Source organism: Alosa alosa, chromosome 9, assembly GCF_017589495.1.
Source record: "Alosa alosa isolate M-15738 ecotype Scorff River chromosome 9, AALO_Geno_1.1, whole genome shotgun sequence".
In the NCBI taxonomy this organism is placed as follows: domain Eukaryota; kingdom Metazoa; phylum Chordata; class Actinopteri; order Clupeiformes; family Clupeidae; genus Alosa; species Alosa alosa.
The window spans coordinates 27,581,374-27,596,373 of NC_063197.1; the positions used below are offsets into that span (position 1 = coordinate 27,581,374).

Genomic DNA, 15,000 nt, shown 5'->3' on the forward strand with positions numbered 1-15,000 from the left:
CAGTGAGCTGCCTGCTACAACAGCGGCGCTCGGGGAGCAGTGAGGGGTTAGGTGCCTTGATCAAGGGTACTTCAGCTGTGCCTACTGGTCGGGGTTCGAACCGGCAACCCTCCGGTTATAAGTCCTAAGCGCTAACCAGTAGGCCACAGCTGCCCCGTGAAAATAGGGAGCTCTGTTAAAATGTACAAGTGTAGGCCTGTTGCTTAGTATAAAGGCACACACACACACACACACACACACACACACACACACACACACACACACATAGACACACATCCACACACAGGTGGCATATAGTCCATTGGAGCACTGGATTACACCTGGCCGTCTGGATGGATCAGATAATTAAATAACCGTACAGTATGTGTAGATAACCTGCCAAATCAGAGAAATACATCAGCGAGGTGTGTGTGTGTGTGTGTGTGTGTGTGTGTGTGTGTGTGTGTGTGTGCAAGTGTGTATATGTGTGTGTGTGTGCAAGTGTGTGTGTGTGAGTGCAAGTGTGTGTGTGTGTATGTGTGTTGTGTGTGTGTGTGTGTGTGTATGTGTGCAAGAGTGTGTGTGTGTGTGTGTGTGTATGTGTGTGTGTGCCCTTCACTCATGTCTCCACTCTGTCCAGTCAGCTGAATGACACTGGTAACATGTCACTAATTAGACAGTAAGTCTCCCTCTCTCTTGTTTCACCTTCCACTTCCAAGGACCACACTGACAGGTCAACACACTATGTAGAGCTCCTGGTCACAGTGGACACTAATTTCCCATGAGCATTCCCATAGGAAGAGCGCGAGGCCCTGAAACCATCTCAACTCCTTGAAACAGACAAGCATCACCCCTCGCTGGCTGTCAGCAGTTTGATGTTGTGAGGGAGGTGATAGGCCTTTTGCCTGCCAGAGCCAGCCTGTCACCAGATTAACATAACGACCACTGCAACTTCAACACCGAACTCCAAACACAGTCTCCTAGCAACTGGACATTTTCCAATGAGCTGTGTAGACTTTAACACCAGCGACATGATGCTCTGTTCACAGCCAATGGGGAGAGTAAACGTGACAATGGCAGCAAACCACACGTGCTCTAAGACAAACACAGTCGGGCATGTTGGAGGAGTTGTCAGTGGATTTGCTGCAGATACCTTCTAGAAGTGGCGGGTACGCAGGGGTTGGCAGAGAGGCTGTACATCTGATACACAAAGTCACACACACTCACGGTCCACAAGGTTGGTCATGTGACTTTGCGGAGAGACGTTCTGAGGAGGGCTAAAAATAACAGCTGGCCTGGGGATAAGATTTGATCAAGGAGATGAGCGTGATATGCTTCACTGATGACCGACATCTACAGCCAGTTGGCTGGCCATCCTTTCTCTCAAGGCTTACAGTAGCTGTTGTCTTCAGGCTGTAAGACTTAAGAAGCGGATTTGAGATGTTGATTGGTTGGTTGGTGGGTTGGTCAATTATTTGCACAACAAACAACATGATATTCCCTCATGATATTAAAGTCCAATGAGCTGGTTATTTCTTCTTTTAAATGTATCCAGTTGACGGAATGTGTTGTTTTAACAGTACTGTATTGATTTTAACAGTACTGATTTTGCTACCTACAGTACAATTCTTTGCTGTTTTACTTATCTATATATGTTGCTGTTTCGATCTGTGTCTGATGTTAAGATCCTGTATTTAAAAAAATATTTTAGCCAACAAGACTGTCGTCCATTTGGTTTTGTAGGATCTAGGTCAGAAGGGCAAAAATCTAAATTGAGACTGCAAAGAGGTCAACCTTCTCACGTTGTCAAGTCTCCATAGGCCTCTATGCTCTGGTCTTTATTAAGCCAAATATCCTTGTATGTATGTAATAACATGTATTTTGCTAATCCAAATGCAAATACTAATGTGGGAAAGAGCAGTAGCATTTTAACAGCTGTACAAACGGACACATAATCAAGATATTTGGTTGCCATCTTTTATTATATCCACATATATTTATGAGTCCTGTTTACAAGGTATCTGAGTCCAAAATACTGACTCCTACTAATCATGTTGGATTTTGACAAGCAACATCATCGCTGAAGCAATTTATGTAGCAGGATATTAGCAGTGTCTTGTTCCTCACATATCTCCCTGGATTTTCTCCACAAAAACACCAAAAATACATTGACTTCATCACAATGACAAAAAAGGAAAAAATCCTGCACATTGTACTTTGCACAGAAAGCTAAAATGCTTTCTGTGCAAAGTACAATGTGCAGGATTTTTCCTTTTTACGGTGTCAGGGGAATAGCCCAACCCCCATGAGGGCTAACAAGTGTCCCCTTAGTTCCCTCATTATTGATCATGAAGTATAGATGTGTAGCCAACATGCTCAAACCAAAACGCACAAACTACATAGTACACTTGAGGATGTGATCTGCAGTCATGATTGACAGATTGGCAAGCCTGCTGATTTATGGCAGGTGCTGTGGAGTATGTTCTATAAGGGCATAGGTTAAATTATCAAAGTCATCTGCCATTTACACATATGCATACTGAGGAACCACGTTGAACTGTCCTGACACGTTTGGTTGTTAAAATATAACGTAACACAATTCTCACAACTAGCTCAAGAGTCAGAAAAATACTCTGGGGTATACAGCCATAGTCTTACAAGTCAGACTTTGAAGCCATTTTCAATCTGTTCATCGTGCTTAACTTGTTTTGAGTAAAGGTTTTAGAGGAGACTCATAGTGATCTCCTGAGCTTACCCAGAGGCAGCTGATCCTTCAGGTACTGGTAGCTGGAAAAGAACTCCTTGCGCAGTGTGTTGTGGAAGTGGAAGGACATGCTGGAGCGGCGTGATTCGCTCATTGCCTTGACCCATTCTTCATGGGACTGCTGGGGCGTCCCGCTGAAGTCCAAGACGCTCGGCATGTTTGCGTGTCGCTAGACCCACCGGTTGCAAAGTACTGGTGCACTGAGGGTGAGGAGGTCTTGGAGCAAGTATGTCTTGCAGCGCCCAGAGCCTTTGCAGGGATACTGCAACTGAGTTGTTGCCGAGTGCTTCTGAAGACTTGGCCGGCTGGGCTGTATGTGATCGGCACCAGGGTCCCCTCACTCACTGCTATGGCTTCACGGATCACTTACTCCTCTTAGGGAGCAGGAGAGAGAGGGAGAGAGCAAAGAGGTGTAGGGGCGGGGAGAAGGGCCTATCTGTTTCAAAAAGATGCCTTCTGAATCTGGCTCCACATAGCTGGCACTCCAAGACCTTTTTGCTTTTGACTCGTACATGCCAACATGCGACCAACAGATAATACCAGTGCTGGCAAGTTGCTGAAAGGCTGTTAAAGCAATCACTATACTTAGCCACAACCGCTAATGTTTGTGTGTGCACGTCCATATTTATGGCTCAAAGGAGTGTCTCTTCAACACCACATACTGGCACACCCACACTGCGATACACATGTCTTAAGTCAAAGGCCTGGCCACATGTGAGGAGATTAGCATTGTCTTCAGGGACACATTATGACAAGGACACTTAACACGATCAGGTGAGTAGCACATTAGCTCAGAAAATAGCAAGACCCAGGCCCCAGCTGTGGCACAACTGGCTGGGGCACCTGCACCGCACACCGGCGAACCAGGTTCGATTCCCGCCCTGTGGTCCTTTCCGGATCCCACCCCAACTTTCTCTTCCACTCACTTCCTGTCACCCTCCACTATCCTGTCACATTAAAGGCATAAAAGCCCAAAAATATATACTTTAAAAAAAGAAAAAGAAAATAGCAAGACCCCATGACTACCGATGTTGAGTTGCCTGTAGGCAAGCCAAGGAAGCTCTGAAACAGACAAAATGTGTAGCGGGAGCAACTGCACAACCACAATCATTAGCAAGGGTAAGGCCTGGCACATTTGACTCCAGCTGCCTCAAAGGCAACTCTTGCAAACTGGAGGCCGATGCTGAGCAGTCAGAATTGCAGATTTAAATGATGGAGTCCCAGCTGTGATGGAGAGTTAAATGATGGAGTCCCAGCTGTGAAGATGGAAAGTCAGCTCTGCTCTCATAAGGCACTGAAGGTGCTGCAGAAGGCAAGAGGTGAAAAGAGGACTTTGCAACATGTGCAGCAATATGGATTATTCCTGCTTTTTAAAAGGTGGCAAATTTCCATTGCAAAACAGACATTGCTGTTCCCTGCGGCTCCCCACATGCATGTCCTCCCATAATTATCTATGTCCAAAATTTCAACTTTTCCCACAACCCTCCCATGAATGTGTATGCACTAGTCAGAAAAGTGCTACTTGTTTTTCCTGCACTCCTGTGGTAGACAGAATGCAGCTTTAGATATGTGTCTGTTCGTACAAGCCGTGCCATGTTCTTCGGCATACGTTCTGATGAAATTCTTCCTAGAAAAGGCAGGCTATTACTAGGCTATTACCTGACCCTGTCTGCCTGAATATCAGCTCATTCTCTTTCACTGAAATAACAGTCTACTCTCAATGTTTCCCTCAGACAGGATTAGTGTGTGCTTCACATCACTGTGTGTTCACTGTGTGCTGAGTGTGTTTCACTTATTCACGGATTGGGATAAATGCAGAGACCAAATTTCTCTCACAGGATCAAAAGAGTATATATACTTATACTTACTTACTGTATATACATTCCTTCTTTAGTGCCTGTGCCAATAAGTGCCATTACGTTTCCTTATTGTTTGCAAAGGTTAGTGGCAAAGTAGGAAGTAACATTAGGCATCCCTGATCTACGCAACTGGTTAGGCTGGACCAATGATTTCAAAGTTAACGCAAAGTGTACGCCTGTAACAACGCTACGATTGGAAACATTTCCCAAAGGAGTCCCAGACACTGCGCCAGGATTAGTGTGGGCTTCACCTGTGTGTTCACTGTGTGCCGAGTGTGTTTCACTAATTCACGGATTAGGATAAATGCAGAGACCAAATTTCCCTCACGGGATCAAAAGAGTATATGTAAAGTAGTAAAGTATACTTATATACTAATGGACCCTTTCAAGAGAGTTCCATTCTCAGCATCATAGTTGGCCCCACAAGACTTCCGTTTTAACATTCCATATGTTATCTTAATGCAGAGGAAGTAGATTGGGGCCCAAATAGAACGTTCAAGCATTGTTTTTGTTTTTATTGTTGAAAGGGTCTTCACAGAGAGCCTTTTCCACTTTTTTTTCGTTCCCGCTCATGAACCAACATTTGAATCGTTCGGAGCATTCCAACCAAACAAAAATCGGTTCAGAACATAAATCAGAATATTTGTTCTATCCTGTTTTTTTCGGAGTGGGCGTGACATTCTACCATTCAGAGAGAAGCAGGCTAAAAGCATGAGTTTTCTCTACCCAGGGATGGATTACTGCACGGGCCTACCGGGCCTAGGCCCAGGGGCCCAAGGGGTCAGGGGGCCCTGAAGCCCAAGCCTTTGCATGGAATCATTGCCTCAATATCAACAAATCAGGATGTAGGCTATGAATCTGATTGAATTTAGTATTGGCCATCCCCAAAATGCACCAGAATACAGGAAATCACATCAAACAAATTAAAAAAATGTCTGGGGGAGGACCCCCAAACCCCCCCTCCCACATAAACAACAATTAGTGGGGGGCCCTTAATACATCTGGGCCCAGGGGCCCGAAAGTTCATAATCCGCCCATGTCTCTATCTATCAACCATTGCCATGAGTAAACAAAACTAGTCAACTAGCATTTCACGACTGGTGTTCTCTGGCATTACACAGCTAATAAAGTTACTACCATTATTATAGGACTGCTGTCATATCGTTATCTCCTGCTTATGCATTATGCAGGCTAGTTTATGACATCTGCTTCTGTACATGTTAGTACACCTGCTCCTGAATGAGCTACAGAGGGTATAAGGAAGGCAAAAAGGCTGGAGTTTGCAACATGTGCAGGACGTTTTTTCAAAGCTGCTGCATGTCATAGTCCATTAGAGGAAGCTCCTAATAAAAAGGATTCACCTGCGAGTAAATCATATCACTGCTAGGAGCATAAGCAGCAGCCCCGCTGTTTTATAAGATCAAAGCAACCTGTGCAGAAATAGCAGCTGAAATCTCATTGAACTTAAACTGAGGAGAGGCTCAGTTGCTACTATCCCGCTGCACCACATGGAGGGTTTTGCACATCAGAATGGAGAATATAATTATCACATTTTAGATAAGCACCCATGTAGACCAAATAATTTCATATGCTTTAGCTACATTTTTACAAAACAGTCAAAACAGTGTGAAAGGCAGAGATGAATGATCTTGAGATGTGTGTCTCATGTCTCGAGGTTTTTTTTAGATTGACACATACCTTAGGACTTAAGATCATTACATAGGCGCCAGGGTTGTGTTGAAAATAATAAAACGTTGAAAGCCGAGTGTGCCACACTCATGTTGGGGCCTATGTGAGGAGCGCTTTAGGCTACAACAGAGAGTGTTTGCCTGTCTGGAGTGTTCCTATGCCTTCATATCCTATATCTTGGATGGCAGAATTTTGAAGATCCTCATGTCACCCAAAATTGGAGATATGATTGGAAACACCTTGTAAAAGATAGTAAACTATGTGCATTGTGAAAAATCTGCTATCTGCAGTAGATTAGCACTTGATGCATATTTTGAACACTTAACACAGGTATTTTTACTAATTGGCTCATCTATCTGGCTGAAGAGCTGTGCTATTTAGAATCAGCTGGTTTAGAGAGACTGGCTGAAACTATGTTGTAGGATAGTTGAGAAGGGCAGCACCGTTGCTTCATTGGACGTGGCTTCAGACTTGTCAGCTGACCTTCCCACAGCATTTGAGAGTAAAGAATGCTGGATATTTTTTTCAAGATTTTGAGACCTAATTTAATATACTTAATATACTATGTGTTTTTATTCATCCAGATTTTCATTAATGCCACCTTTGTCTGCGGTGTTTCAAATTAAAGACATTTATTTTCATTTTTACAGGGACTTTAAAGGTAGAGTCCATGATCCTGTCAGTGAACTTTGAGCTCAACAGCCAGTCAAATTACACCCATTCCTTCTCTTGTAGCTGGATTTTTAGATCTGTGCCTATTTTTATTTCCCTTGTAGAACCAGGACATCAGAAAGTTTCTTCAAGCACGCACACACTGTATGGACAGCTACAGGGCTGTAGCTGAATTAACTTTCCTTCCTTGAATTTCTCAAAGGTGTACTGGATTGAACTCAAGTACTACACCTTTGACTTCATGACTATAATATCATTTCCATCTCCTAAAAAAGTTGATCATACAACACTGAAGGGAAAAAGCTTTATCTTCTCCAAATGCATCTTGAAACATCAATAAACATGGGTGTTAGTAAGAACTTTAACGCAGGTTCAAAGAATCTCTGATGGGATTCATTCAATACATCCTTACAAACATATTTTGGAAAACACTACACTGCTTTTACACCTTAAAATACACAGAAACACCAATGAACACACACACAAACAGCACTGCAGGTCACCAAAAATAGGGTGGGGGTACGTCCCACTCCTGTCCTGTCCATGAACAAGTTACATTATTTAACGAGACTGTGAGGTGTAAAGTGTGTCCTACATTACACACTCAGTCTGACAAAAATGCAGCACACAGACACTGCATAGAAACACAGAGGCACCAAGAGGCAGTAGAGACTTGCCATTGTTGGTGTCTGAACACCCAAAATATGATTTAAGTGAATCAATGGGTGACATTATGAAACAGGAGCCTGTCATGTTTGGTATTTTTCAAGGAAAGAGTACATTTTAGATGTACTGAAATTGTATGAGATTTGCACATAGGCTCAGGGATAATGAATGACAATATAACAGATTAAAGGGAACTCAGTGTCTCCAAATTAGGCCTCTTAATACACATTACACTGGGTGTCATGAAGTCAAGAAGACGAAGAGCACAAGGAAGAGGAAGAGGAGCTTGACCAGCACAAGCCTAAGATCATGCTATACACTGCACACACTACAAAACCTAGTTTAAATCTCCCATTACCCCTTTAATTCAAAACCAGTTTCTGCCGTTTTTCTACCCCTCATGCACAGGTTAGGTGAAGAGGGCTGGGACCGGTCTCGGGATCTTCAGTGCTTACCAATACGAGTCTGCTCCAGCAGGTGCAGGTAGCTGGCGAAGAACTCCTTGCGCAGCGTAGTGTGCAAGTGAAAGGACATACTGTGGCGGCACATCTCGTGATCGGTGCTGGCCCAGCTGTTGCGGAAGGCCTGGTGAGTTCCGCTGTACTCCATAATGCTTGCTCCGTCCGACATGTTCGCTCGCTGCTCGCTCAGTCACTGACCGTCGATCAAGTGTGAGTGTGTGTGTGTATGTGTAGGGAGGACCATGTGACACCGTAAGTGTCGCTGCAGCAATACTGGTGTTAAGCTTCTGCCTGTGAGGCTGCAAGTGATCAGCACAGAGTTCCTCCTGTAAGGAAACAGCTGAAAACCACGATGGCTTTACAGATCACCCGCTTGTCTTCCAGATTGAGACTGGGCGAAGAGAGAGAGAGAGAGAGAGGTGGGAGGGGAAAGGGGGCAGTAGCAGGGCCTATCTGTTTCAGCCCTTGAATCTGTCCGACAAGACCCAGCAAATTGACCTCTTGGTTTTCGATCCGCACCAGCAGGCCATACGTTCCAGTCAAGCCCCTGACAGCCTATTAATATGGCTACTATTCTTAGCCACGCTGGCTCATGTTTGTATACATAACCCCATCTGCCTCTGTCTGCAACTGTGATTCAAAGGCCCTTCTAAATTACACATTGTGCCACCAACTACAACTTAAGGTTTAGGTCAAACACATAGCCAGGCTTGAGGGGGGCAACTTAGTTATTTTCAGCCACAAGGATGGCTCTCAAAGGCGCCTCATAGCTGTTTCCTCATGGCCCAGGAGGGCTGCCTGGATGAAATGACATCAGAGTTGGACATGACTTGTACACTATGTGATACAGTGTTCTGGACAATACGTCATACCATCCTCTTATAGTGCCTCTTATTTTAAACCTTATCATCATATTGAAATACACCTTGCCAGGGGTGTATATCATGAGGATTTGGTTTTATATTGTATATGTGTATATTGTATATTGTAGATGAAACAAAATTTCATTGGATCATGTCTTGTCTGAATGAGCTGATATAGTGTAGGTCCAGTGTTATTGGGCAGACAGAAAGATCTGATTCAGATTCAGATTCAGAGAGATTTATCTGGTGATGCAAGCTGCTGCCACAAGCGGACAAGTGCTGATTTGTATTACTTACCCACCGCAGTTCCCTTGCCTGTCTTATTCACTATGCTGAATCAGGACTCAGACCACCCAGCTGGTTGGATAACTGGGTCAAAACAACCTGAAAGACGAATAATATGCTATAAGAAGTTACTGGTGGAGGAAGTGTAGCCTCGATTTATCATTTGTAATCAGTCATTTCATTTTGTTAAGAGATGCACTCATTATCTTTCCTGAACCAACCTAACCCGGGTGAACCCAGTCGAACATTATATCAAATTTACAAACAGGTTTGTCTGGGTTCTCCTAAATTAGAACCAAACAGATCAGCACCAGAATGCAGAATATGATAGCCTATGACAGATCCCATACAGTTTGCCCTGACCATCAGGGTCGCGCATTCAGGATCATTAACATCTCACTGACTAAGGCGAATGGAGAGCTTACGAGTCCACTCAATACATTAAATCTTAGTTTTGAATGTGAATATTTTAAGTCATAATGGTAGAAGTTGTAGTCAAACCCACCTCATACACTCTGTCACAGCCTAATGCCACCAAACCTCTTACCCCATCCAAATGTCACACTCAAGTGGGACGTCAACATCCATCAATATGGACTGTGTGTATGTCTGTGAAATAGTGAAAAGCATTTGGATGATTTCCCCCTTTTCAGAACAAGTTCTGTTTTGATTGAGTGTATTTTCTCTCATTTTCTCCAGATGGCGATGCGAGAGGGATTTTACTGTGCAGATGCATGCTGGGAAGTCTGGTCCCAGCCCTTGGCAACAGAAACATCAACATCCAGCTTGCTGAATTAAAATATGATAGCTTCGTGGAATTAGCATCTCTGGATTAGTGTAAAGGAATCTTAATAACCAGTTGGAAACTTTTGTTTTTAATGTAAAAAGCAGAATGCAAGCGGACGACGCGAGATATTTGAAAAGGTAACGTAGTCTGCCTGTACAGTCAGTTAGCATAGTGCTAACGTTGATGGATGTAATGCCATTGCAAGCAATGCAATGTCCATTGCTACGTGAGCTAACGTCAGCTTAGCCTCCTATTCAAACACAGAATGTGGGTCAGTGTGCCTAGTGGCAAAAGTCAAATTCAATAAAACGATATATGAAAGTAAGACAAATGTTTAATGCTAGATATCCCAAAATGGTCCGACATGACATCAAAGTCTTGAAATAAGTCTCGTTTGAATGTATTCGGACAACGTTAGCCACAGCTAACTGGCATACTAACGTTATCTAGGCTACAGTTAACGTTACAGGAGCTTACAGTACACACACACCCATATCTATCCATATCACTTAGCTGTCCGTCATCTTGTGTTGGCGGCTGTTTCTTTAGTCTATCTCAATTTTTACATTGTTTTACACAGTCGCATACAATGGCATTGTCAATGACCCGCAAATTATCTAACGTTAACAGAAAAGTGAAGGGCGGTAGCTTGGATGTCCACCCTACAGAGAAAGCCCTCGTCGTCCAATATGAGGTGGAAGCCACAATTTTGGGAGAGATGGGGGACCCAGTGCTTGGGGATCGCAAGGAGTGTCAAAAAATGTAAGACAAAATACGCAGTGTAGGCTGACAGCTTCAGTCTTCATTGTTTATGAAATGACAATGTTTAGCAATGTATGTCTTTTCCTATAACGCCATCATAGCTCTAATACTGTAACTGTATTGAGCCAGCTGAATATGTTGTATTGTGTTATGATCTATTTTGTATTGCGTTAGGATTTTGGAGTTTTAAGAGTGGATTTGCGTCATTGTGTGATAAATGTACACTTTTGTTTTATTTCTTAATTTGTTTTAATACCTCATCACACTATCAAAGTTAGCCTACACAGTAAAATGTGTGGTATGCTCTTAATTTGTCTGAGTTGTGTTGCCATCTGTACACTGGTTGCTCTTTGCGTGCTCCTCCTCCTCCTCCTTTGTGTAACATGCCGTTTTGGCCCATGCAGTATCCGCCTCAAAAGCCTGAATGCCAACACGGACACGGCATCTCTGGCCAGGAAAGTGGTGGAGGAGTGCAGACTCATCCATCCATCCAGGGTTAATGAGGTGGAGCACCTGCTGAAGTACCTCCAGACTCGCAAGAAGACCGGAAGTCTTGGTGGGTGTAGTCCACAAACTGCAGAATTATCAAGAGCTCTAATGAGCAAGATTTAGTTATAAGCATGCCATATATTTATTTGTTCAGTGAGACAAACCATGCATTATATGACTTTAGAAAGCACATAGCGCCTTGATTTATGATGTGAAGACACAGTAAAATACAAACAAATGGATAGGATAGTGGATGATGCAATTTGGCAGACCCCACTTACTAACTGTACAAAATATGAATGTGTCTACTTATTCATACATTAAAGTGAAAATCAATGTGAATGATGAAGGGTCCATGTGACGTGTAACACTATATATAGGCCATTCAAAGTGGAAGTGATATTCATAGTTTTCACAGTTACAATGAAGAGAAAGAAAATGGCGCTGATTGTTAGCACTGTTTCTGGCAGTGACGCTTTCCTGTCTTTGTTTACCTCCAGACAAGCGGGAAAAAACACCCATCAAGCCAAGGGACCTGGCCCCTTTCGAAGGCATGGAGGTAACCACACAATATAACCATTGTCTTTTATCAATTGGTCCTTATAAACAATTTGCTGAATGTTAGATTACTGCTGGTCTCTGTCGTTTTTTCTGTTAATCTCTCTCTCTCTCTCTCTCTCTCTCCTCTCTCCCTCTCTCTTTCCATCTGTCCCTATCTCTCCCTCTCTCTTTCCCTCTCTTTCTCCCTCTCTCCCTCTCTCTCCCTCCCTCTCTCCCCCTCTCTCCTCTCTCTCTCTCTCTCTCTCCTCTCCCCCCTCTCTCCCCTCTCTCTCCCTCTCTCCTCCCTCTCTCTCCCTCTCTCTCTCTCCCCCCCTCTCCCTCCCTCTCTCTCCATCCCTCTCTCACCCTCCCTCTCTCTCTCCCCCCTCTCTCCCTCTCTCTATCCCTCTCTCCTCACCCTCTCTCTCTCTACCCCCTCTCTCTCTCTCTCTCCATCCTCTCTCTCTCCTACCCCCCTCTCTCTCTCTCTCTCTCTCTGTTAGCTGGATGAGGAGGCCAACATTAACAGCATAGATGACTATGTGGAGCTGCTGTATGAAGACATTCCAGAGAAGATCCGCGGGGCCACTCTCATCCTGCACCTTGCCCGTAACCCTGACAACCTTGAGGAGCTGCTGCAGAACGGTGAGTCATGTACAGTATGAGTCTGTGTGTGTGTGTGTGTGTGTGTGTGTGTGTGTGTGTGTGTGTGTGTGTGTGTGTGCACATGTGCGGCGCACATGTGTGTGCTGACTGTGGTCTTGCATTGCATGTTTGCTGGTGTGTGTCTGGCTATGTTTGTGTTTTATAGCAAATTAAAATATATATATATATATGATTTATTTTTTTATTATGTTTATATAATAATTTTAATTTCAAATTCAATTAATATTGTTTGTCTTTGTTATGTACAACATCTTGTTGTTGTGACATACATTGCTAGTCATACGTTTTGACATCGCACTGGTTGGCATGAGACATTACCAGTTGTGGATCAGAGAAGGCATATGTTACACATAAAGTGCCCACTGAAATAATAATGAATCTGACAGATTTTTGGTTAGTAAGTATGGATAATGGTTACGTCATGAACACAAACTTTATTCATATATGGTATTTAAAGAAATAAATTGCTGGTCGCATCACTGATATGTCCCATTGCTAGCTTTGTCCTAATTGTTTAGAGTCCTTCATGTCATCTGGCCTTTTTATGTGATGGCAAGTCTTGCCAAACCCCTCTACTCCCCCTGTTGCTGCACCTCGGGGACAATATTATTACTGACAGCTCTACAGAGTAAACCGTTGAGCCAGGGTTTTGATTGCCAGGGTCCTTGATAATGAGGAAGCCGTCAAAAAAACTGACACACACTGCGCCTCATCCCGCGCAGTTAGAGGGAGTCTTAAGCGATGACCTCATCTGACAGAACATGGTTTCCTGATGGACACTTTGGCCCGGGCCTCGGATTTCATTATCTCTGCTGTGTCCACTTATTATGACATCAGCTCTGGGGAGCACCAACTGTGGAGTGGAGTGTTAGGCACGGGCTCGCACATGCCGTTGGGCCTGCAGCTGGGAGCCTCTTAAAAGGCTTGTGATTGGCTCCTCTCTGTGCTCGTCTGTGTGTTGCCGTCATGCCATCATTGTCGGCCCTTCATAAGAGGCCACTTAAATTTGCTCTCTCAAATCCTCAGTGTGTGAGGTCATCGCAGGTCTGTCCAAGACCATTCCCCTTACTCTGATGGGGAGTTAAAGGACTGGTTGTCATACTGGTGGATTGAGTGTGTGTGTGTGTGTGTGTGTGTGTGTGTGTGTGTGTGTGTGTGTGTGTGTGTGTGTGTGTGTGTGTGTGTGTGTGTGTATTGTGCACCTTCGTCACAGAACTAGAGTGTACACACACACACACACCTGCACATGTACATCTGTCAAGGTGCATTACTGCTGGAGCTGAGCTGTCAGACGCCATCAGTCAAGGCTTCACTCCAACCAGCATGGGCATCAAACGTCCACGTGAACCGTGCGATCCCTGTGCCCCTTGTCCATTGGGGGGACCGGACGCACGCTTCCTGTCTGGGAGAAAGTGACTGTTTTCTCATGCCATGCGTGCCCTGAACCCCCCTCTCCCCTCCAACCCCTATCCCCCCCAGCGCACCCTTCTCCTCTCACCCCCTCACACGTCTCCGTTCCTCCGCTGCCCCACCCCCTCTCCGTAATATAAGCCAGATTCTGTCGTTCAGTAGCAGCGTCCATTGTCTGACCTCTCTCAGTGCTTGAACACACTGCCTGACCTCTATCGCCATGGAAACCGGAATCTTTTCTCCTCACTGCCTGTTGCCTGTACCCTATTGCCTTACCTTTCTTCAGATTATCAGAGACTGTTCCACTGTTTCATCATCTAGTTTCTGCCATGGAGTTGCATATGGAGCAAACAGTGGTTGAATAAATTCAGATCACACCCATGATGAAATCTGATTCATCAAATGGCAGTCTTTTTAACTGTAGCAACTGTAAGCAGGTTGATATGCATATCAGGTGAGGGTACCAGTCGCATTGCACCATGGGAGCAGTAATGTGGGTGTGTGTCTGAGGATTGCTCCTCACCCCAAGGAAGAGGTGATTGTTTTCTGGCCTTCTGCTTTTTCTGTACAGCTGTAATTTGGTTGTTTCTGACCCTATCTTTTGTTTCTCTCCTCTCTGTGTGTGTCCTCTGTGTGTGTGTGTCTGTCTGTCTGTCTGTCTGTCTGTGTGTGTGTGTGTGTCTGTGTGTGTGTCTGTGTGTCTGTGTGTGTGTGTGTGTGTGTCTGTCTGTCTATGTGTGTGTGTGTGTAACAGAGACGGCCCTGGGAGCTCTCGCTAGAGTGCTCAGGGAGGACTGGAAGCAAAGCGTTGACCTGGCAACCACCATCATCTATGTTTTCTTCTGTTTTTCTAGGTATTGCTATCTTTTCTACACCCCTCCCCCCCCGTTACTCCACTGCTCTGTTTGTCTTGCTCTTACTAGGAATGGAGCTCCCCATGTGAAAGGATTTGGCAGCCATAAAGGCTTATATTTTGACATGGCTGATAGGTGAAGCTTTTATTTTGACATTGCGCTATGAGGCCTGAGTGCAGCCTGACTCTCCTCGGCCAGACTAGTGATGGACACCCAATCAGAGGTTATTTACGTCAGCGGCACATTTACTGGAG

General features: G+C 44.4%; 2 protein-coding genes across 3 annotated transcripts in view; one reads left to right on the plus strand and one right to left on the minus strand.

Moving 5' to 3' along the window:
* ntmt2 (N-terminal Xaa-Pro-Lys N-methyltransferase) overlaps positions 1–8,451 on the minus strand; it is a 15,201-nt gene extending 6,750 nt beyond the window's left edge. The window contains exon 1 of one of the 2 annotated variants that reach the window (XM_048251520.1): positions 8,085–8,451. In XM_048251520.1, coding sequence (XP_048107477.1) covers positions 8,085–8,259 — 175 coding nt within the window. In that variant the 5' untranslated portion in view covers positions 8,260–8,451. Of the gene's footprint in view, positions 1–2,734; positions 3,574–8,084 lie in introns of those variants that run through there. The other variant, XM_048251521.1, reaches the window with a different exon arrangement.
* Positions 8,452–9,958: 1,507 nt separating this feature from the next.
* kifap3a (kinesin-associated protein 3a) overlaps positions 9,959–15,000 on the plus strand; it is a 24,868-nt gene continuing 19,826 nt past the window's right edge. The window contains exons 1-6 of the mRNA XM_048251868.1: positions 9,959–10,162; positions 10,656–10,787; positions 11,192–11,343; positions 11,777–11,835; positions 12,320–12,461; positions 14,647–14,746. Coding sequence (XP_048107825.1) covers positions 10,131–10,162; positions 10,656–10,787; positions 11,192–11,343; positions 11,777–11,835; positions 12,320–12,461; positions 14,647–14,746 — 617 coding nt within the window. The 5' untranslated portion in view covers positions 9,959–10,130. The remainder of the gene's footprint in view (positions 10,163–10,655; positions 10,788–11,191; positions 11,344–11,776; positions 11,836–12,319; positions 12,462–14,646; positions 14,747–15,000) is intronic.